A 23,014-nucleotide genomic window follows, 5' to 3' on the forward strand; every position below is an offset into this window, starting at 1 on the left:
TCTGTTTCCACAAAGAACACACTAGTCATCAGGAAAAAAGTAGTTAATTTTTTTAAGAGGGGAGAAAAAAAGCCTTTAGTCATAAATTCTCAGTGGCCTTTAAGAACCACAGCATTTAACGTGATAGGATTCTGCTGTGAGCCCAGAGCGAGCATCTCGGAGGACAGAGGACAGGAGGATACCAAATACCACACTGGCCTCTCCAAGAGCTTGTCACAGAGACAAAAACAAAAACAGGAAACGACAAAGTGGATAAACACTCCTAGAACACATTCAAATTAGGAGGAGAACAGGGAGATCCACCAAGGCCAAGAAAGCCAGGCTTGAGGAGCAATTACAACAAGCGGGCCGAACACAGGAAGCCCCAGAGACGCCAACTTTAAAAGGAACCAGACAGGGAGAAGCTGGGGGGTGGCAGCGTTCTGGCCGCACAGGCGGGACTGCACGCGAGGGCTGGACACGCTTCTGACAACACTTTCCAGCAGTTCTAAAGGCTGACTTACCTCTACTAGATTCACCAGGTGCAGGAAAAACTCCTGGGCATCCTGCTGTCTGTTGGAGGAGAATTCCGGGTGGCTCTTGCTCACAAAGGCCTTAAACATGCGTGGAGAGATCCCATTCTGTTGAGGCTAAAATATAAAAATAAAACCAAAACTCACAAGTGGGAAACAGAGCAGAGACTATCAGTAGCCAGGATTTCAGATAAGAATACTGAAGCCCACGTTAGCTAAACAGTGACAGTGGCCAGGACACACTGGACGTTGATTGCGTACCAGGCACTGTGCTGTGAAACTGACATGGGAATGGGATGGGGCTCTTCTGTTGACTCAAAACTAAAAGGCACGATAAACACCCTGATTTCTGTCCGCATAGGACTTGATCCATAGTGACCAAACTGGTCTGCGACAACCCATTTCAGAACAGACTAGGGATGCACTGGGGCATGGGAGGGAGTCCTCTGCCAGAAGTTAGAGGAGAGGTGAGCCCAGCAGCATCGCTTCCCCACCACCAGGAGGGAATGTGAGAGAAAGGAGAGGAAATGGCTCCCAGCCCCAGGCAAAGTACTGCTCAGGGGCCAGCCCAGGGCTGTTTCTGGACCACAGGGCGTTCCTGGGAGCCCACCCTCACCTAGAGAAGCTGAAGGAGGTTGCCTGCAGCTGCCAGGATGGGAAGAGCTGGGACAACTTTGGCTGTGACCTTTGGATGTGTAAGCTTCCCCGGGGGGCTAAAGGACTGCTCAGAAGGCAACTGGGCTCCTCCAGAGAGGACGCTGCCTAAGACAATGGGAGGGCGGCCCGCTGAGGAGCTGGGGTAGGGCTCACAGAGGTCACTGGGTCAGGGCATCAGGTAAAAGGTCCTCGTGGGGGTCACTGAAAGGACAAGCACATCTCTGAAAGAACCACTAATGTGCGCCCACAGAAGGCCAACCATGATCACAGACTCACGCAGCCAAGAGGGAGCAAACACACTCTGCTCAGGGAAAGGCTCTGCCTCAACTCCAATCTCCCCAACCCTTGAACCTGGAGCAGCCTGAGGAGGGAAAGAGCTGGAGCAAGAATGGAAAAACACTAGAGCAAGCCAACACTGACCTTTCTACACTGCTGGTTTCCCAGGCACCTGAAATTGGTAGTGGGAGAAGCCTTAAACAAGATTTAATGTGAAATGGGCTTTTTAATCGGAGAAGGCAATGGCACCCCACTCCAGTACTCTTGCCTGGAAAATCCCATGGACAGAGGAACCTGGTGGGCTGCAGTCCATGGGGTCGCTAAGAGTTGGACACGACTAAGCGACTTCACTTTCACTTTTTACTTTCATGCATTGGAAAAGGAAATGGCAACCCACTCCAGTGTTCTTGCCTGGAGAATCCCAGGACGGGGGAACCTGCTGGGCTGCCGTCTATGGGGTTGCACAGAGTTGGACACGACTGAAGCGACTTAGCAGCAGCAGCAGCAGCAGGGCTTTTTAATGCCAGTAATTTGCTCTTGAACTGTGGTATTGGAGAAGACTCTTGAGAGCCTCTTGGACTGCAAGGAGATCAAACCAGTCAATTCTAAAGGAAATCAACCCTGAATATTCACTGGAAGGAACAAAGACAGGAGGAGAAGGGGACGACAGAGGACGAGATGGTTGGATGGCACCACCAACTCAATGGACATGAGTTTGAGCAAACTCTGGGAGATGGTGAAGGACAGGGAAGCCTGGTGTGCTGTAGTCCATGGGGTGGCAAAGAGTCAGACACGACTGAGTGAACAACAATCTGCTGGAAACCCGGGCACTCTGCCTGAGATACTCTAAAGAGGCAGACTGGAAGATCCACATCATCTTTAAGGATAAAGCTGTTTCCTGAGTCCTCTCCAAGTTCAGCTTCTAATAATGGTGCAGCACATCCCCTTGTGTAAAACCCTACAAAGTAGCAAAACCCTACAAAGCAGGTGCTACCATTATCCCCATTTTACAGCCAGGGAAACTGAGGCTGCAGAGAAGTGCCACCAAGTCTGTCAACTGAAATGGTCTTATGACCAGGTGACCATGCAGCCAGCAAAGAGCCAGAACTGGGTTCTGATCCCAATTCCACACTCCTAGCAGCAAAACTGGAGTCGCAGCTGCAGCACACATTAGGTCTCAGTGAGACAAACCTCACCTTGCCAATCAAGCAGAAGTAATCCCTGCGCTCCATGCAAAGGTGCACCCACGTCTCAAAACCTCTACATGCGCAGCCTCCAGGCCACCATCCCCTCCTCAGAAATACAGAGAACTTGCTATCTGGGCCATCACTAGGCACTGAACTCAACATCATGCCTTTTGCTTTAACATTCAGCCCACTCTAGCCTGTCTCCTCAGCCTGACTGCAGCACTTGGCAGGCGAAGGCCTTGTCTCACACCTCTGTGAGATCTCCTGGACACCAGGGTCCAGGCCTAGGGTCCACAGGCCACGGCAGGGGTGCACAACCACACAGTCAGATGCAAAAAGCGATGGGAAAACTCCAAGAGCTCTCTCTCCCGGCAGCCACGAGGCAGCTCCACATATGAAGTCTCTTCAAGGCACACATGTTCTAAGCGATGTTTCTAATAAAACTCAGGAGAATTCTGTCTTGCTCAAAATACATCTGATCTGGGCATCTAGTATTTACTGGCCACCTACTTCATGTAGAACATGTTGGGGATTCCTCACCACGAGGTGACAGACAACAGGTGGGGTGGAGGTGAGATTCAACACATATCTATAACAAATATTAGGGAACACTGCAGACAACCTAAAACAGTGTTGGCAGCTCTGGGAGAAGAATTCCCCAAAGAGGCAGCATTTGAGCATCTGAGGACTCGGAACCTGTATATAAATGATCAGCCTACATACACACAGAAGGCTGCAAATGTGCCTTCAGCATCAGCGAAGACCAAATTATACCTGATGATCCATTTAACTACCCACACATACACCTCCTGAAAGGCATGTAAAAGTTGTAACTTTCTTCACTCATAATGCTGACATATATCTATATAGTATCAGCCAACACATGCATGCAAATAACGCCTTATATTTGCATACCAACATTTAGTCGTTCATTCAATAGGAATTTACCAAGTGTTACAAAATTTCAGACACTATTCTAGGTACCAGGATGAACATTTACTAGGCAGCAGGCACATCTTATATGTGCATCTTTACTTAAATTACTCAACCTCATGAGGTGACTATTATAATTTTCTACATTTGACAGATGAGGAAATTGAGTTCGAGAGGAGTAAAGTAACTGACCCAGGATCACACAACTAGGAAAGTAGATCTGTCTCGCTCTCTCTTTATCCGTCCATCTTTCTCATGTCCTAACACTGTCTCTTGCGAGAACTACATGTGCCTAGTTCTCACCTCTGATATCCGAAGTCTCTCTTACCCACTGCTGAGAAAACAGTGTGTCCGGATTCTGAGTAAGCCCTCTTCAAATCGACCTCTGAGGTCAACCTCCCAGGCCAGGCCAACAACAACATCTCCATCTGGGCAGTGCAGAGGCACCACCTGGAATACGCCTGTTCACATTGTGAATTTGGGTTTAGGCATTCACGTACGCACACACTCACTGCCTGCTGCTGTTACCTCTTACAAGCTGTGCTTGGCTGCCAGTCCCCATCAAAGCAGCTGCTTGGGAAAGTTTACCAACTTGCTGAAAGTAGACTGAAGAGTTGGCTGCTGCTCTATGCCACCGTATGGTCGTACAGCTGGGAGAAGTTCCAACAGAGACCACGGTGAAAACCAGAGGCTCAGCCCCACGCTCGGGCTCCGGCCCAGCCTCATTCACTCCCCTCCATGCCTCTTCCCTCTCGGTGCCCATTTCAGTTCTTTGTTTGTCCTCAACTGACCTGGCCTAATCCCTGGTGCAGCAGACAAGTTATAGCTTGAGAAGTGATAATCATTGAGAAGTCATTAAAAAGCTTCCTAACTGGAGACGTGCTGTCTCTGCCCCACTGCAGACCAGCTCCCAGCTTTCACAGCTGGTCTGATTTATCTCAGACTCAGCCACTCTACACTTAATGCCTAACCACAGCTAGCCCCTCTGTCCTCACCCATGGTCCTCACCTGTTCTACCTCTGATTTCTGAGGGCGGAAATTCACTAATTCCCATGATCAACTATTACTATGTTCACATTATGTCCACATAATAGAAAGTCAGGCTATAAAAATGTTGAGCCTGAATCTAATTAAGCTTCCACATCTAACTTCCAGCTTATAAGAAACACAAACTGAACAACACCTTAAGGAAGCAATCCTGGGGCAAATGATTCAGCTCCTTCAACAGATCAGTCAGTCTTGCAAAAAGAGGAGAACTCTAAGAAGCTGTCTTTGATGTCGTTCAGTCGCTCAGGCGTGTCCAACTCTGTGACCCAATGGACTACAGCACACCAGGCTTCCCTGTCCTTCACCACCTCCTGGAGCTTGCTCATACTCATGCCATCCAACCATCTCGTCCTCTGTTGTCCCTTTCTCCTCCTGCCTTCAATCTTTCCTAGCCCCAGAGTCTTTACCAATGAGTCAGCCCATCACATCAGGTACTGGAGCTTCAGCTTCAGCACCAGTCCTTCTAATGAATATTCAGGGTTGATAGCGCTTTGACAGTGCAGGGGAAAATATGGATATTGGCTGGATACTGGATGATATATTTTGCTAGTGTGTTTCTAACACCTTAATTGACTTTCAACATATTGCTTTAAAAAAAAAAAAGTATTCTAGTTACAGGTGCATATTGAATATTTACAGGTGAAAAGGATGGTGTTTAGATTTTGTGTTCATTTTCTGCAGGGAAAGAAGAGGAAGGGAATGAGGAAGGAGGGGGAAAATTGAGTTGAGGGGAGATTGATGAAACCAAATTGGAGATGGTACATGGAGATTCATTATACTCTGCTCTCTATGTCTGTGTATTATTTGCAAATTTAAATAATTTTTTTAAAAGATCAGATTCCAGAATAAAGCGGTCACTTAAAAGAAACCAAAAAGCCTAAATAAGAACCCCAGGTGTTGACATTTGGCAGAAATCAACAATGTAAAGCAGTTATCCTTCAATTAAAAATAAATGTTGTTTTCTATTTTTTTTAATTTTAAAAAAAGAACCAGAGGGAATCCCCTGGTGGTCCAGTGGTGAAGACTCAGTGCTTTCACTGCTTTGGCCTGGGTTCAATCCCTGGTCAGGAAACTAAGATTCTACAAGCTGTATGGTACAGCCAAAACAAATAAAAGGAATCAAAGAAATACCATGTTTCCTAGTGGGCACTGAGCCAGTGCCATCACCTGAGTGTCCCATATTGGCCCATCACCAAACAGAGACCAACACTGACCAAGAATGAGACTTTTAGGAAGCTCATGTGCTTTCTGTAAGCTGACCCTTGGACACCAGAAGCAATGGCTTGTCCTGACAACTTTACAAGAGAGAGCCCCAGACCATCTCCAAAATAGCAACCACCTAAGGAACCTGTCATATTTATAGGATACTGTACTTACTTTCTCCATCAGCAATTTGAAAACAGATCAGCTAAAATTAGAGAGAGGACTACAGTGTTCAGAATCTTTCCCAAATGCTTACACAGAGCTTTCTGTTTAACAGTGCACCAAGAAGGCAGTCACTGTCCACTCATATTCGTCTCGGCTGAATGCTTTAACTAACAAGGAGAAAGACTAAGGCTTTGTATCAACTTATTAGAGCAATGCTGGTAGAGATACTTACACTGTAAGATCACCAGGATGAAAATATATATATATATATATATATATATATGCATCTCAGCCTGTCCCCAGTACACAGGAGTATATCATCTTTTGATTTAAATTTTTAGCCTTAAATCATAAACCTTGGACAAGTAATTCCTAACTCATGTCCAAACCCCAAATCTCCTAAGCTAAAGGAACAGAGGTTATTCCCCCAAGGTATTTTTCATGATTTAAAAGGTGAGTTAGAAATGTTACATTTGCCCAAAGTAGGAAAATGGAGGTTAGTGAAAATAAAGTTCTTTTGTTTGCAGCTATAAATACATCACCTGGAAGCAGAACCTTGGTTATCTCATGTTGATCAAAAACTGAGGCCAGGAATTTTGTGTCAAGGATTAATTAGAATGGGAAATCAAAATAACTGTCATTAAGAAACTGTTTGGAATACAGAATTGTTAATAATGTGCTATCTTCAGAAGGAAAAATAAATTATAGAGTAATCTGTATTAAAATGTGTGAAAGCACTGTCTTAGAATGCATAAAGATCTGGAATACATTTTTTGGAGAAGAAAAACTGTATTTTCACAGTGAGCAGGTTTTATCTACCATAGATGCAATTTAATTTTAAAAATCAACAAATTTATATAGAAATGGCAGTGCCCCCACAAAACACTGAAAATCTTTTTTGTAGATGAAATGCATATTAAGCATGCATCTATAAAAACTCGATTTCACCTTGGTCTGTAGCAGAGCAATGAAGTATATATTTTAGAAATGACCCAAGGTGTGAATAGTCCAAGTTACTGGGCTACCTGGTAACTCTGCAAAATCCACCCAGCCCCTTTATCACCCATCTGCAGCTCCACACACAGAGGCCCTGGGAGCCTGAAATGAGTACTAGAACAGCTGTCAGGGAAGCAGGACAGCGTAGAGACTCCATCAATACTGCACAGACTCAGGGCCGGACTCCCTGGTATGAACCCCAGCTCTCCACTCCCTGACTTGTAACTGTAGGCAAGGATTCTGTGCATCCATTTCTGCATCAGGGAATACACAGGAAGGGCCTGTGCCAGTCATTGGTATCACTGGTAGTAGAGGCCCTGAAAAAGGCATTCCTGCCACATGGCTCTCTGTGTGGCACACATTCCTCTCGTAACCTATCCTCTGTTTCAGCCCATCTTCCTTCCTCTCTCAGAGCATTTCAGGCTCCTCTACAAGACAAGAGACAAACAGCGGAGACCAGGGACAAGACCACCTGACCACAGGGCTCCTGAGACCTTAAAAAAGAAAGGTTCTCCCAAATTGGTTGCTCTGAAACCAACTGCCAGTGAAAATCTTGATGCCTCAGAAAGTAATTCCCTCCACTGTCAAGAGCAGTGGAGATCTTACAATGAATTACTTGTCTGTTCACGTAATAGCTTGAAACTGACACCTCTGGGGCCACAAAGAAAATCATGAGGTCAATTCAAGCTTATTCTGAATGTCAAAGGGACTCTAATTGATCCTGGCACCTCAGGGGTGCGGGTGGTAGTGAGGGGAAGAACTTTATAAATCATCTAGACCAAGGGTCACACCCAAATACCCAGCGTACCAATCAGGTCACAAACCACAAGGGGACTGGAGCCAGCTGGGGACTGCGTGTCCTATGTGGTGGGAGGGCTGCTACTTAGCTCCAGCCAACTGCTGTCAGGGGCCAAGGACTGCCAGAGGTTCTGAATGTTTAAGAGAAACTGGAAATTCAGATTCTGTGGGAGGGCCCAGCAAAACACACCTGCAGAACAGACATGGCCCAAGGGCTGCCAGGTTGCACACCCTGAGCCAGACAGGGCAGGGGTTCCTGCCTGCAAGCCTCAGATCCCTGAAGGTCACGTAACTCCCACACTAATCCAAGGTGAGGAGGAGACGAGGGTCCCCAGCTGTTCACAGACTAAATAAAGAATATGCCTTATATAAGAACTATTTACTTTTTTCTAGTATCACAAAAGGATATTGTGATGTTAACAAAAGTAAATTTTCCTTCCAAACATTGCTAAATTGGTCAGTTTTCATTTTACATTTTCTCAAATGAGGAGATTCCAAAAACACAACAGTCCTGTAACGTACACAGATTTTATTTACATTAGAGAGGGGCCCCTTCACACTTGAAATATTCACAACCACCAGCAAGACCAATGCCATTTGACAGCTGAGATTGAAAGGTTACAGGATTTTCCCCCCACCGCCACCCTGTCTCCAGATCTTTGCAGAGTCAGTAGAGGAAGCCAGGCCCCCGAGGCCCAACCAAGTCTCCATCTCCTCCACCACGAAAGATAGACTCTGCCCCAAGAAGTGACAGCCTGGATGAAAACCCAGGATAAATGTGATCAAAACATTTTGGGGACTTTCCTGATGACTCAATAGTTAAGAATTCACCTGCCAATGCAGGGGACATGGGTTTGATCCCTGGTCAAGGAAGATCCCACATGCTTCAGGGCAACTAAACCCATCCGCCACTACTACTGAACTCATGCTCTAGAGCCCGGAAGGCGCAATTACTGACGCCCGCATACCTGGAGCCCACGCTCCGCAACAAGAGAAGCCACCGCAATGAGAAGCCCATGCACTGAAAAGTAGCTCCCGCTTGATATAACTAGAGAAAGCCCTCAAACAGCAGCAAAGACCCAGCATCGCATAAATAAATAACACAAAACTTTGGACCAAGTGTTTTCACCATCACCTCTTCAAAGTTACACAGGAGCTCAGAGGTAGAAGCCCGGATAACCTGAAAGCCCAGCCCTGCACCCAAACCACTCCAACTCCATTCCAATCAAGGAAGGCTCTTCCAGTCCCTGGTGGATAAGGGACTCCTTGCTACAAGGCTGGGTAACAATGCAACAGAGGACTTCCTGCCCCACAATACTCTGATCTCTTGGCCTGAGCCCCAGAATGCCTACATCCCTCTCCACCCTCCTCACAACCTAATTCCCTCTCCCCACCCCCAAACACTGCCTCTATATTTTCCCTGCCTAATATCTCTTCTCCTGTTTGCTCTACTTCCGCAACTAATTGGCTACATTCTGAAAAAGGACTATTCACTTTCACTTCTTGCTCTCAGTCCGCAGGCATTAGTCAAGGCTGATTGATGTTAAGATGGGAGCACAGAGATCACACACATGAAAAACAGAACTGAAAGAACTTGCCACTAAGTCAAGACAAGGTAGCCTGGAGGCAGAGCAAGAGGGATGGGGAAGCGGGGCCTGCATTCCACTCAGGACATCCGCAGCTGTGAGAACCTAGACCCCCAAATACAGCTGTGTAAGCTGTGCCCTGCACAATTCCAAAGCCACTGCATCACTCCAAAAGGCCAGGCTGCAAGTGATACCCTCGGAGTTGCATTAACAGAGCAGCCCAGAGAGGGGTCAGTAGCCCAACCCGCAGACATAGGGAAATGTGAGTCTGATAATTAGGAGATGAAGCACACCTTTCAGTCAGTCAATTAATAGTGACTGAATGGCCAACTCAGTTTCTTTTTTACCAAAGTATGCTTTCAAACCCCCAGCAGCCTACCAAAAATGAGGACTGCCCAGCCCTCCCCAGAAATTCAGAATCCTCTGCTAGGAGGTGGGGGTGGGGGATAGGAATATGTGTGTTGTGTTTTAACAGACAACCTTCTGAGAAACCCTAGGAAACAAAGCTGCGGCTTAGGAGAAGACAAATACTAGAAGCACCAAGACAGGGATAACGAGGGGGAAAATGTTTGTATTTTTATACATTTATTCCTTCCATTCCAGCTCTATGTTATGAAGAATATTATTTCTAAAGACCAGTAATGATGACAATCACATATAATCCATGAAGCAAATGTCACTAGAAACCACAACCTTGTGGCCATTCCTTATCACAACTTTTAAGAGCAGATAGACACCCTAGACCCTAAAATGAAAAAGCTATGTTGACAGCTCAAGAAATTTACAGCCACCATTCACCAAATCATAAGTAGTCCACGTTGTCACTAGGGAGGTCCTTCTTTCCTCTGAGTCAACGTGGCAGACACCCAGACACATACCTTGTGTTCCTCCTTCATCACCTGTTCAATGAGCTCAGACTTCACGGGAGGTTTTGAATACTGGCCTGAGAGAAGGCCATGTCCTAACTTAGTCCTGGACAGGAGGAAGAAAGAGACAAAAAGGTCATTGTTGCTTCCCCTCAGAGATGCCAAAATTATCTACAAATTTCAGTAACTACAGCTGCTTTTAGTGAAACACTGTATCTCAATTACTCACAAATAACTTACTTGATTCTGCTTGATACTGATTCCATTTTCAAATTCTCAGTACTTTATCATTTTACTAATTTCTTCCTTTTTACAAAAGCAACACATGCTTATTTTGGAATACTTTTAAACAATACAGACAGTAAAGCAAAGAATCGTTTTTAATTCTGCAACCCAGAGATAACCACTCTGAGCACTATTTCAGATAAACTTTTCTTAAAAACTACAGCAGGTCACTTACATCTGTGTGTTGAAATCTTGTGTTGGATCTAAAGGAGAGTAGTCAAATATTCTTGGAAGATTTCCTACATACCTAGAAAATGAGAAGCAACGAGAAGCAACAGTCAAAACATAGGAACTGAGAGATGAACAGAACCAAAATCAGCCATCATCCTAGCCAAGACCTTCTTGCCTTTCTGTCAAAACTAAATCAGAATTTTTCCCTGAGCTCCCACCTCTGCAGACACATTTATGGGCCTCCCTATGCAGCTTTCCCAGGTGACTCAGTGGTAAAAGAATCCAGGTTCAAGCCCTGGGTTGGGAAGATCCCCTGGAGGAGGAAAATGGCAACCCACTCCAGTATTCTTGCCTGGGAAATCCCATGGACAGAGGAGCTTGGTGGGCTACAGTCCGTGGGGTCGCAAGAGTCAGACACAACTGAGCACACACGCACACACACACACACACACACACACACACACTGAAGTTGAAAATGTTTATGCTTCTATCAATAGGCCTTAACCCCAGGCATGAGTTAAAATCCTCTCAGATTTGGAATCTTTTACAAGTTTCCCAGTGATTCCAACATGCAGCCAGAGTCAAGCAGCACTGGGTTAGGCCATCGCAACTACCTTCTCAAAACCGAAAGGTAAGGTAAGGAATTGTTCTGGTCATGTCAAAATGAATAATGACATCAGTAACAACTACCATGTCTGGAGAGTTTCCTATACTGCCTAAGTCTTCATTTACAACCGTATGAGGAAGGGATCATTGTCATCACCCACTTTGAGAGATGAGAAATCAAGATGCAAATTCATTAGGTAGCTTCCAAAACCACCCAGGAGGGAGTGATGAAGCCCAGAGTGGACCTAGGCAGCCTGGCTCCCAAGCCGTGCCCAGAACCATGCTGCTGGCTGTACCTGCCCCATCCGCAAGCCCTCTTTCTGACCAGTTTATGTGACACAGCAATCTAACTGTAACCATCCATCTCTCATCTCAACCCACAATCATTCCTTTCACTTCTTAAGTTCATTTCCTATCTCATACTCCCTGCTTTGTGGTCTTTACCTTCCCCTCTTGAAGCTTAGGTTCTCTGAGCCTGGAAGTTTTAGAAAGAAGAATCCAGAAACAGATTTCTTTTCCTGCCCCTTCCTGCATCTGCCCTGCCTACTTCTCTGACCTCATTCCCACTCCTTTCTCCCTACACCACAACACCCCAGCCACTTCCCCTTTTTGCTGCCCAGGGCATACCAAGCTCGCTCCTGCTTCAGAGTCATGCCATCCTGTCGTCTCTTTCCTGGAACACTCTCTCTAAAGATCATTGTTCTTTTGCAGGTCTGATTAAAAGCCACCTCTCCATCTCCCTACCATTTCGAGTTCCCTACACCTGACCCTGGCTAACTTTCTTCCTGGCATGTATCACTATTTGCAAGTATATAATTTATGTTCTTGTTTATTATCCTTCTAGAGATTACATACTAGAATATAATCTCCATGAAGGCAGAGACTTTATCTAAATTACTACATCTCTACCACTAGAACCACATCTAACATATAAAAGGCACTCAATAAATATTTGTTGAATGAATATATTCATATCATAATCACATAACCAATTTCCATAACTGAGTACTAAATAACCCAAGAGAATAGGCATTATTGCAGTAAAGCCTTGGCAGAGAACCATAATACACTGTAGTTGGTAATAATCTCTAATTAGATCCTTCAGCTACTAGAAACTTCCAGGCAACTGCTGGCAACAAACTCAGAATTTGTGTCCCAGGTTATATATCAACATGAGAATTAACAGAGCACCACATCTCTGGAAAAGTCCCATTCAAATGGCTTCTGGTTACATCACTAGGACAATACTTCCATCTAGAAATGTTCAAAGGACCAAAAACCAATAATACATAAACCAAACTTTGGAACCAAACTATATTCAGTGTAAGAGAGAATTCTTAATATACAACTTGATATACATTATCAATATTAGCTATCTTAAAATCTGGTCTTTATCATACCTCAAAACCTAACAAGACCGAAAAAAAAAAAAAAAAAAACTGGTAAGATAAACATTAGTGAAAAGTTTAGGCTTTCTGTCAAGGCTGATGGAGAAGAATAACGTTTAAAGGGATAAATCTTTGATTTCTGAAAAGTCCATTTTGCTACAAATTTATATTCTTTTTCTCATCAACTAGGAATATCTTCTATTACAACAAAATTAAAAGACAGCAGTAATGTTGGATAATTTTTAAAGTACTTATATCTTCAATTTGTAATCTAGTGGTTTTCAAAACAAAAAACATGTGTGCTATCTAAAAATCCACCCTTGTGGTCATTCAATTTGTACACCAGTTTATTTAGATTTGTTCATCAGAATTACTTTGAAATGTAAACTAGGTTCAGGTGGCACACAGGGTATCAAGGAGTCCAGCTGATGTTCCCAAATTATACTGCGGTTGTGTGTAAGTCATTTAATCTCTCTGTGAGTCACTCTTTCTACTTACAAAATGGAGAGACCGCTCCACTGAGTTAGTCCTGCTGGGAAAAAGGGAGTTTGACGAGCGAGCCTTTCAACCCAGTGATATTTGTTAAAGAACCAAAAGACAAGTAAGAATAGTAAGTTGCTCATTTTCTAATATATACAACAAATGTTTAGGAAATAAAATATAAGATATTAGATACTACAAAATTCTAAAACACTTGAAACAAGACTAGGTAAGAGATTCAACTCTTAAATCCAAAATACAGACTTGAGGTATGTTCTTTTCATTGAAGAAAAATTCAGAAGATTATTTATCAAACTTTGATGTGTGGAAAATATTTTCAAAAACGATAGACAGTAAAGCACTAAAAAATGTTGTGCTTTGTGACAAAAGAATACAAGTTTCTTTCATTCGAGTTTAAAAGAAATAATAATTATACAACACCTACCATAAGAACTTTTCTTCAATAGTTAAAAAAAAAAATCTTGGCGCATAAGACAGATAAGATGAAGCTACATTATTCCCAAATCAAATGATAATACAAGTATGAGACATGGGTAAGAATTTATAAAAATCATATGATGCACAATGCATACGTTTGAAAAGGCTTTCCCATCTCAGAGCTTCAAGCTTGCTCCTCCTTTTCTCCAAAACCCTGTCTCCACTCCTCCTGCACAGCAGTCAAAGTGAGTATCCCTTTGTGTGTTGTTTCTTCAAAGAAATCCTCCCTTACCACCTCCTTTCCTTTTTCTTCATGGGGTGTAGCATATTTAAAATCATGCAGTTGTTCTTACAATTAGAGATACTCCTCAATAAAGGACAGAGTTACATTCCAATAAACCCATCATAAATTGATGATATAAACTGAAAATGCACTTACAAGGAACTCTACTCAGTGTTCTGTAATGGCCTATATGGAACAAGAATCTAAAAAAAAAAAAAGTGGATATATGTATATGTATAACTGATTCACTTGGCTATACACATGAAACCAATACAACATTGCAAATCAACTGTACTCCAATAAAACTTTTCCAATAATTTTCAAATTTTAGGGTATTATGGACATTCATTCATATTTTTAAAAATAAAATAAAAATTTTATTTTAAAATATAAAAAAAAATGCATTCATAATGCCTAACCTACCAAACACTGAAGCTTAATCTAGCCTACCTTAAACATGCTCAGAACACTTACATTAGCTACAGTTGGCTAAATCATCTAATTACTTGAAGGCTACTTGATAATAAAGTGTTGATTATCTGCTGTAGCTTACTGAATACTGTACTGAAAGTGCAGAACAGAAAGGCTATCTGGGTACAAAATGGTTGTGATGGTTGTTTACCCTCAGGGTCTTGTACCTGACCAGGTACAGCAGCTATGGCTGCTGCCTGCCCAACATCACAAGAGTACGTACCATCTGTCACTAGCCCAGGAAAACTAGCCAAAAGCAAAATGCAAAATTCAAAGTACAGTTTCTACTGAATACACAGCACTTTTACATCATCGTCAAGTTTAAGTTGAAGAATCTTAAATCAGGGACGGTCTACATTTATTTAAGGTCTGTTTCCCCAAGTGGGGCTGGGCACCAGGTCTTATTTACCACTGAACCCCCCAACACCCAGCGCCCTGCTGAGCAGAGCAGAACCCACTCTTTATTGGCTGGATGAAAAAATGAAAACCTGACATGGACAGCTGACCATAAATTTCCAAAGCCAGAAACAGTAAGAAGAGGTAAGATTTTAAGTATCAAGAGAGGAAGGAAAAGAATATTTGATATACTTTTAATAATCACCATTAAGGGCTTCTTCCCTGATGGCTCAATGGTAAAAAAATCCACTTGCAATGCCAGAGACACAGAAGATACGGGTTCAATCCCTGGGTCAGGAAGATCCCCTGGGTGAGGGAATGGCAACCCATTGCAGTATTCTTGCCTGGAGAACTCCATGGATAGAGGAACCTGGTGGGCTACAGTCCATGGGGTCGCAGAGTTGAACTCAACTAAACACACAACCACTATTAAAATCATTAGCATTCAATTCCATGTGGGTACAAAATTGCCCTGTGCTGTTCCTAGTGTGCTGTCTGTCCATCAGTTTGTCTTAGCACATGTGTGTCCTCTTCCATACTTGAACCAAGGTCGAAACCTACCTGCTCTGGGAAACACTACATATTATTTCCTAAACTTAGACAGCAGCTGCCCATGACCTACAGCTGCTGGTCTCTGTGGCTCCCTGTGCTAAGCACAGTTTAAGGAAGACAACACCCAGAGACACAGCCCTTCCCTCCCTGGCCAAGGGAGGAAGCAGGCAGCCTGTACAGGCATAGTTAGGAGCTGCCCTCAAGCAGTGCCTCCCAGTTACCTATGGTGAAGGGCCAGCTTGTTTGTTGATTTCAAATCATATAGATGAAATCCTTAAAAATACAATAAAAATAAATTAGACTTCAACCCCCAACGAGAGTTAGAGACAACAACCTTCCGCACAATTGGAATTCCATGCATAACTTTACAGTCAATCCTTAGAATTCACAGTTCCTTCACAACCATGGTTTCAACCAACAGCCGATCATGTATTGGGTTGGCAAAAAGTTCATTAGGGTTTTTCTATAAGATGGTTTAGAAAAACACGAATGAACATTTTGGTCAACCCAACAGTACTGTAATACGTATTTACTGAAAAAAAATCCACATATAAGTGGACCTATGCAGTTCAGACTCAAGTTGTTCAAGGGTCAGCTGTATTTGAAAAATGAAATGCCAGTTATAAAAAATGGCAAAGTCAAATTACTATAATTTCTCAATGCCCACTCTCAGTTGCCATACCTATCCCATTACAAGTCCATATTCAGCAGTCCAAGAACCAGCACCATCTACAAACCACAGTTTGAGCAGCAAAAAACCTAAATTCTCTAAGAAACTCCACTCACTCACCATTGCCCAAAGAAATCGGCGAACCTCTCCTACTGCATGTAGAGGGAGAGATGAGGCAGGTTTGCTGTGAAGATTAATGATTACAGTATTTTCGGCATAGAGGTTGCAGGTTTAAAAGCAGAAAGTGAAGTGGCTCAGTCATGCCCAACTCTTTGCAATCCCATGGACTGTAGCCTACCAGGATCCTCCATCCATGGGATTTTCCAGGCAAGAGGACTGGAGAGAATTGCCATTTCCTTCTCCAGGTTAAAAACAGAAGCCATTATTAATGTGACAAATCCCTGTAGGAGCTTTTTCAGTTTACAAACCTCTCCTTATCTCATGTGATCCCTGTAACACCTCAAGGGTTCTCACCCGCCTTCATGTGGGAAGTCACAGCACAAACGTGAAATGTCCTGCCATCGGTGAGGAAGGGCTTCCCTGGTACACACTGCCTGAGCAGGCACAGAGGAGACGTGGGGCAGTCTGTATGCCCAGGTCTGCACGGGACACTTACGCTCTCTGGAATTCTGGGATGCTGAAGATGGCCTGCATCACAGAGCTGAGATAGCAGCTATTGCCCAGGTTCTTGAGCCCTGTGTACCCTGGGCCGTACATGGGCTTCAGCTTTGTCCCCGTCTCCTGGATCACCTCCCACTCGCTGACCCGCGGCTTGATGTCGTTGTCCTGGAGCCCATTCTCTGTCTGGGGCAAGATCAGTGAAGAAATACAACTTTGACGATGACTGTCATTCCAAGATCACATCCCACAAATTCTTTCTAACAGCAACAGAGGTTTCTGCCTTTCCCCTCAATTAAACAGAGAAATAAACAACCTCATTAAAAGCGACTGAGATAGTGATGGTTGCACAAGGCAAATGGACTTTGTGCCACAAAACTGTATGCTTAAAAATTGTTGAAATAGTAAGCTTTATGTTAGGTATAGCTTTCCATAATTTAATAAATGACCACATTTAAAAGATTTAACAATAAAAGAGACAAAGACCAAGGGGAAAGGGGATAGGAGGAGGAAGAAGACAAACAGGAATCAATAAAAAAGAAGGCAGATACAACACAACACAGCAGACAAAAAGCAAGACAATTGGAGAGGAAAGTGGAGTAAAACCACGGGGCTCGGGAGAAGCTCAACGTAGGAGGGAGGTTTAAAGAAGAGCAGAGAAAATAAATTAAAAAGTGACATGAGTGAGACAGAGGAATTAGACGGAGAATGTGAGGAAAGGGAGATGGCCTGGGCTAAAGCAAAACATGCACATTTAACTGCTCCTCATAGGGTCAAATATTACACAGCCACAACACCAGCCTGAAAACACAATATAAAATGAGGCACAGGGTTTCCATCAACAATAAATAATCTACTGGTTTACTCTTTCCACACACCCCCAACAAGCTCTCCTTCCCTTCCTGAAATTAATTAAAGTGATGTTTGGTCACAAATCATTTTAAAGGTCATCTCCCCATACCTTCGGCCTTTAGTGAACAAAAAAAGATTCATGCAGCTCTCCATCAAAGGAGACAAAAATTTTGCAAGTAAACTCCAACTAAAACAAAATGGTACTTGATGAGGTGCCATGTTCATTATAAAATTTTAAAACTCTAAGTACACTGATAACCAAAAGAAAATGCTAATTAAGTTTGAGAAGTAAATGCAAACATTAAAACCTAAAACCTATAAAATGAAGATGCATGTGACAGGAATTATATAAATAAACCAAACAGTTTCCCTGTAAGGTGGGAATAGAGACAAAAGGAGATCCTTCTCACCCCATGCATATGAAGCATGTCAATTCCAAAATGTGCTAAGTGCTTGGCCAAATGAGGGTCCAAAACAGCTTCCTCTTCTTGGAAAGAATAAACATCTAGAAGGTGAAAAGAAAATAAGCACTGAGACCTGCAATCAAGTTATTCAATATTCAACATGCACCCACCAACCTCCTCCTATGCACTGGGCTTGGGACACATCAATGAACACACAAAAAACTCGTGAGTTTCAACTGGGGGGAAGACAGATGATAAACAATAAGCGTAACCAATGGGTATTTTTGTAAATATATCTATATATCAATCCTTTTGACATTTCAGAAAGTAATTTTATAAAGGATTTCTGAAACAAGAAAAAGAAGACAGTGTCTAAAGCTAAAATAATTTAAAACTAGACAAATGCAAATGCCTAACACTAACTGTTCTAATCCCAGTGGCATGTTTATAAGTTCAGGAGGAGGAAAGTGGGAAGGAGGAGACGGTGACACTGCCTGCCACCCTCAGGGGGAACCAGTGAAGAACAGAGAAACAGGACCTTGGGCTGTCTGAATGGCTGGACTGTGGTGTGAGGTCCAGGACAAAACGAAATTCTGCCCATGGAAACCTCGTAGTCTCAGAGCTACCACCACACGACCTTCCACCTCCATCTGCCCCCTCGTCCCCTCCTCCCCAGTGTCCACACCTCAGAGAGCTGGTGAGGGGTCTCTGAAGACTGCAGTGCACCCCAAACGTGCCCACCCCGCAGCACATGGAAGACGATGATGCGTCTGGTACAGCGGGGTAACTCAGGAGGCTGCACCCAGCCCAGGATCCAAGAAATCAGCATGTTGACAGCCTGGTCTGTAACCCACTCCTGGGGCTCTGGTGTTGGGAAGCTGTGTGCTGAAGGGGGCTGTCTCTCTCCTCAGGACCCTCATCTCCCACCTGACCACATAAGGCTTCAGACTGAACCCAGCTTCTCCAAGGGTAGGGTATGATTTCAAAGCAACAGCAATGCCTGAAAGCTCATTAGAAACGCAGAATCTCGGGCTCCACCCAGACATACTGAACAAGAACCTGCATTTTAATGAGATCCCCACGCACACAGTAAAGTTTGAGAAGTACTGTGTAGCGCTTTCAAAAGCTACCCAAACCACCGCCTCACCTGTCCTCACATGGCAGTGCAACAGGGAAGAGGGAAACGTTTTCAGGCCCATTTTGCACATGAGGAAACGAGACTTAGAAAAGTTAAATCCTTTGTCTCAAACCCCACATGTGGCCCAAACCCAGGTAGTCTGACTCCTGGCCCCGTCCTTTCTACTCAGATTTCTTAGGAGACCAAGACTCAGTGAGGCACCATCCGAGGCCCTTAACAGGAAGGGAGAGACAAAAAACAAACCAAAATTTTGGGACTTTGGTAATGGTCCGGTGGTTAAGACTCTGCACCTCCAATGCAGGGGGCACAGGTTCAATACCTGGCTGGGGAACTAGGATCCCACATGGTTCAGCCAAAAAACAAAAACAAAATAAAAACAAAAAAACCCACAATTTCTTCACTCTAAAATTGGAAAAACAAAATGTGAAAATAGATATAAAGATATTATTCTTTACAGCAACAAAAGATAAGATTGTTCAAGGAGTTTCCTGCTCTCTGGAACAATACCAGGAGGAGAAAAAAAAAAAAAAGTGATATATAGGATCTACGGGGACCCTCTGACCCAAACCCATTGCCACCCAAAAAAAGTCAAGTCTTTCTATTATTAACAGATTAAACATTGTATAGCTTTCTCTTCTATCCCTCTTCCCTAGGCATCTATTTCAACTTATGGATAGAAGCCTTCATCTATATTCTTTTCTAAATATAATTATTTAGAATTATAATTCAGTGCACTCAAAAGTAAACACAAAAGATAAAATCCCAAGGCCAATTAAGAAAAAAAATTCCCAAATGTTTAAATATTTAAAAAAACAATAAAATTCCTTGAACTTGAAACTACATCAACTATATCTTCAATCTACAACACGTGACAGTCAAGTACCACTCAAATATTAGCTAGAAGGTAGAAACGACGCTTCCCATGCACTTTCAATTTGGTCATTATTTAAACTAGTGAGAATTTCTAGTTTAACAAAGAATGTTCAAACTACTGCACACCTGTACTCATCTCACATGAGAGCAAAGTAATGTTCAAAATTCTCCAAGCAAGGCTTCAACAGTAGATGAACTGAGAATTTCCAGATGTTCAAGCTGGATTTAGATAAGGCAGAGGAACCAGAGATTAAATTTCCAATACCCGTTGGGTCATAGAAAAAGCAAAAGAGTTCCAGAAAAACATCTACTTCTGCTTCATTGACTATGCCAAAGCCTTTGACAGTGTGTATCACAACAAACTGGAAAATTCTTCAAGAGATGGGAATACCAGATCACCTGACCTACTTCCTAGGGCTTCCCTGATAGCTCAGTTGGTAAAGAATCCGCCTGCAATGTGGGAGACCTGGGTTCAATCCCTGGGTTGGGAAGATCCCCTGGAGAAGGGAAAGGATACCCACTCCAGTATTCTGGCCTGGAGAATTCCATAGACTGTATAGCGCATGGGGTCGCAAAGAGTCGGACACGACTGAGCAGCTTTCACTTTCACTTTACCTGCCTCCTGAGAAACCTGTATGCCGGTCAAGAAGCAACAGAACTGGACATGGAACAACAGACTGGTTCCAAATTGGGAAAGGAGTACCTCAAGGCTGTATATTGTCACCCTGCTTATTTGCAGAATACATCAGGCGAAATGCTGGGCTGGATGAAGCACAAACTGGAATCAAGATTGCTGGGAGAAATAATAACCTCAGATATTCAGATGATACCCCCTTATGGCAGAAAGCAAAGAGACTAAAGAGACTCGATGAAAGTGAAAGAGAAGAGTGAAAAAGCTGGCTTAAAACTCAACATTCAAAAAATGAAGATCATGGCATCTGGTCCCATCATTTCATGGCAAACACGGGGAAACAATGGAAACAGTGACAGACTTTATTTTCTTGAGCTTCAAAATCACTGCAGATGGTGACTGCAGCCATGAAATTAAACAACACTTGCTCCTTGGAAGGAAAGCTATGGCAAACCTAGACAGCATATTAAAAAGCAGAGATATTACTTGGCCAACAAAGGTTCCTATAGTCAAAGTTATGGTTTTTCCAGTAATCATGTATGGATGTGAGAGTTGGACCATAAAGAAAGCTGAGCATCAAAGAATATTAATTCTTTTGAACTGTGGTATTAGAGAAGACTCTTGAGAGTCCCTTGGACTTGTAAGGAGATCCAACCAGTCAATCCTAAAGGAAATCAATCCTGAATATTCACTGAAAGGACGGATGCTGAAGTTCCAATACTTTGGCCACCTGATGCAAAGAGCTGACTCATTAGAAAAGACCCTGATGCTGGAAAAGACTGAAGGCAGGAGGAAAAAAGGATGACAGATGACGAGATAGTTGGACGGCCTCACCAACTCAATGGACATGAGTTTGAGAAAGCTCTGGAAGATGGTGAAGGACAGGGAAGCCTGGCGTGCTGTAGTCCATGGGGTCACAAAGAGTCAGACACGACTGAGTGACTGAACAACAGTGAGATAGTTTTGAAGACTTAAAGACTTTAAGCTTCTACTTATCAGAGCCTGAAGAGAAAATTACAACATCGATAGAAATGTACCATTGGCACTGGTCTAGGATTTTGAAATAAGTGAAAATCACATAAAATTCTATGGTTCTTAAGCTATTAGCCTCCTGCCTGCGTGAGAAATTAACATTTCCTATCTCCAGTCATTAACTGCTCCCAAAATATGACATGATTTAGTCAGACACAACAGTTACTTACCCCAATGACAAAAACAGTTTAGTGAGTAACACACAAGAAATCTAAAATTGAACTGTGATCCTTAAACTTGGCAATCATGAAGAATTTATAAGTGACACGTAGTCAGAGAAAAAAATGTTTGAAGAAGACTTGGGGACTGAAAATCCTTACACATTTTTCATTAGGAAATTTACTTTATCTCCATCTTCAGCTTAGCAAACTCAAGTCTTAACTCAGAAACTACTGCAGCAAATAAGCACAGCCTGACAAGTATTAATCTCCCTAACTCCAACCTTGACTTAAAAACTAGAAGCTAAGAAACAGAAAGTTCACAGAAAGATCCTCCTGCTAAGTCTCTTCAGTCATGTCCGACTCTGTGTGACCCCACAGACAGCAGCCCACCAGGCTCCCCCGTCCCTGGGATTCTCCAGGCAAGATCCTCCTAGGAATAGCCTAAGCAGAGTTTCATAAGTAACTACACTTACTTTAGAAGTAAACTAGTCATTGTTTCAAGTTAAATGACAAATGAAGCCATGGAGAGTGTAGAGAGATCCATAGAAGCGAAAAGATTTAAGAAAAGATTTAAGAAAAGATTTACTGAATTAAAATGACAGAAAGAAGATCTCTGGCTGCCTAGGAATAAAAAGTTTTACTAAGAAAGATCACAAAGGAATTTTGTGAGGATATGGAAATGTTCACTCTCTTTATAGTGAGGGTAATGATTAGGGAGCTATATATTTTAAAAATTCATTACCTAAAATATTAAAAGTTTCCACTTACTATATGTAACTTTTACTTCAATCTGCAACCCAGCCTTGACCCATATGAGTCAATGAATGAATAAATGGATATTCGTAAATCCCTTTATGAATTCATAAATAAAGGTAATATTTAAAGGGGAAAAAAAATTTCCAGCATGAATTGATGTGATGAGCACATTAGAAAATAGTATGTGCACTGAGGAAACTATAATCAATAACCAGTGATAAACCATAATGGAAAAGAATAAGTATATACATATATGTACAACTGAATCAAAAATTCTTCTAAACAGCAGAAATTAACACAACATTGTAAACCAACTATACCTTGATAAAATTTTTTTAAAAATAAATAAAATAGTATGTGTATTAAGTTTCAAAAGTAATGAAGGAAAACTTATAAAGATGGAGGCTAAGACTGAGACCAAGACTGAGAATCTGTAAGGAATTATATATAAAAGTGGTAATAATTTCTTATCTCTAATGAGGTTTCTTTGTTTTTTGTTTTTCTATTAATATTTTTCCAAATTTATTATATTTTGATTGAAAAAATGTTTTGCAACTAATTGCCAAAGATTACAAATATTACA

The 23,014-nt window shown here is 42.6% G+C and overlaps 1 protein-coding gene across 2 annotated transcripts in view; it reads right to left on the reverse strand.

Moving 5' to 3' along the window:
- Window positions 1-23,014, reverse strand: part of USP13 (ubiquitin specific peptidase 13) — a 130,957-nt gene that overhangs the window by 50,574 nt on the left and 57,369 nt on the right. For both annotated transcript variants that reach the window (XM_027540338.1, XM_027540340.1), the window contains exons 7-11: window positions 17,847-17,941; window positions 16,583-16,770; window positions 10,687-10,758; window positions 10,239-10,332; window positions 504-629 (exon numbers count right to left, since the gene is read on the reverse strand). In XM_027540338.1, the coding sequence (XP_027396139.1) occupies window positions 504-629; window positions 10,239-10,332; window positions 10,687-10,758; window positions 16,583-16,770; window positions 17,847-17,941 (575 nt within the window). The remainder of the gene's footprint in view (window positions 1-503; window positions 630-10,238; window positions 10,333-10,686; window positions 10,759-16,582; window positions 16,771-17,846; window positions 17,942-23,014) is intronic.

This window comes from Bos indicus x Bos taurus, chromosome 1 (genome assembly GCF_003369695.1).
Source record: "Bos indicus x Bos taurus breed Angus x Brahman F1 hybrid chromosome 1, Bos_hybrid_MaternalHap_v2.0, whole genome shotgun sequence".
In the NCBI taxonomy this organism is placed as follows: Eukaryota; Metazoa; Chordata; class Mammalia; order Artiodactyla; family Bovidae; genus Bos; species Bos indicus x Bos taurus.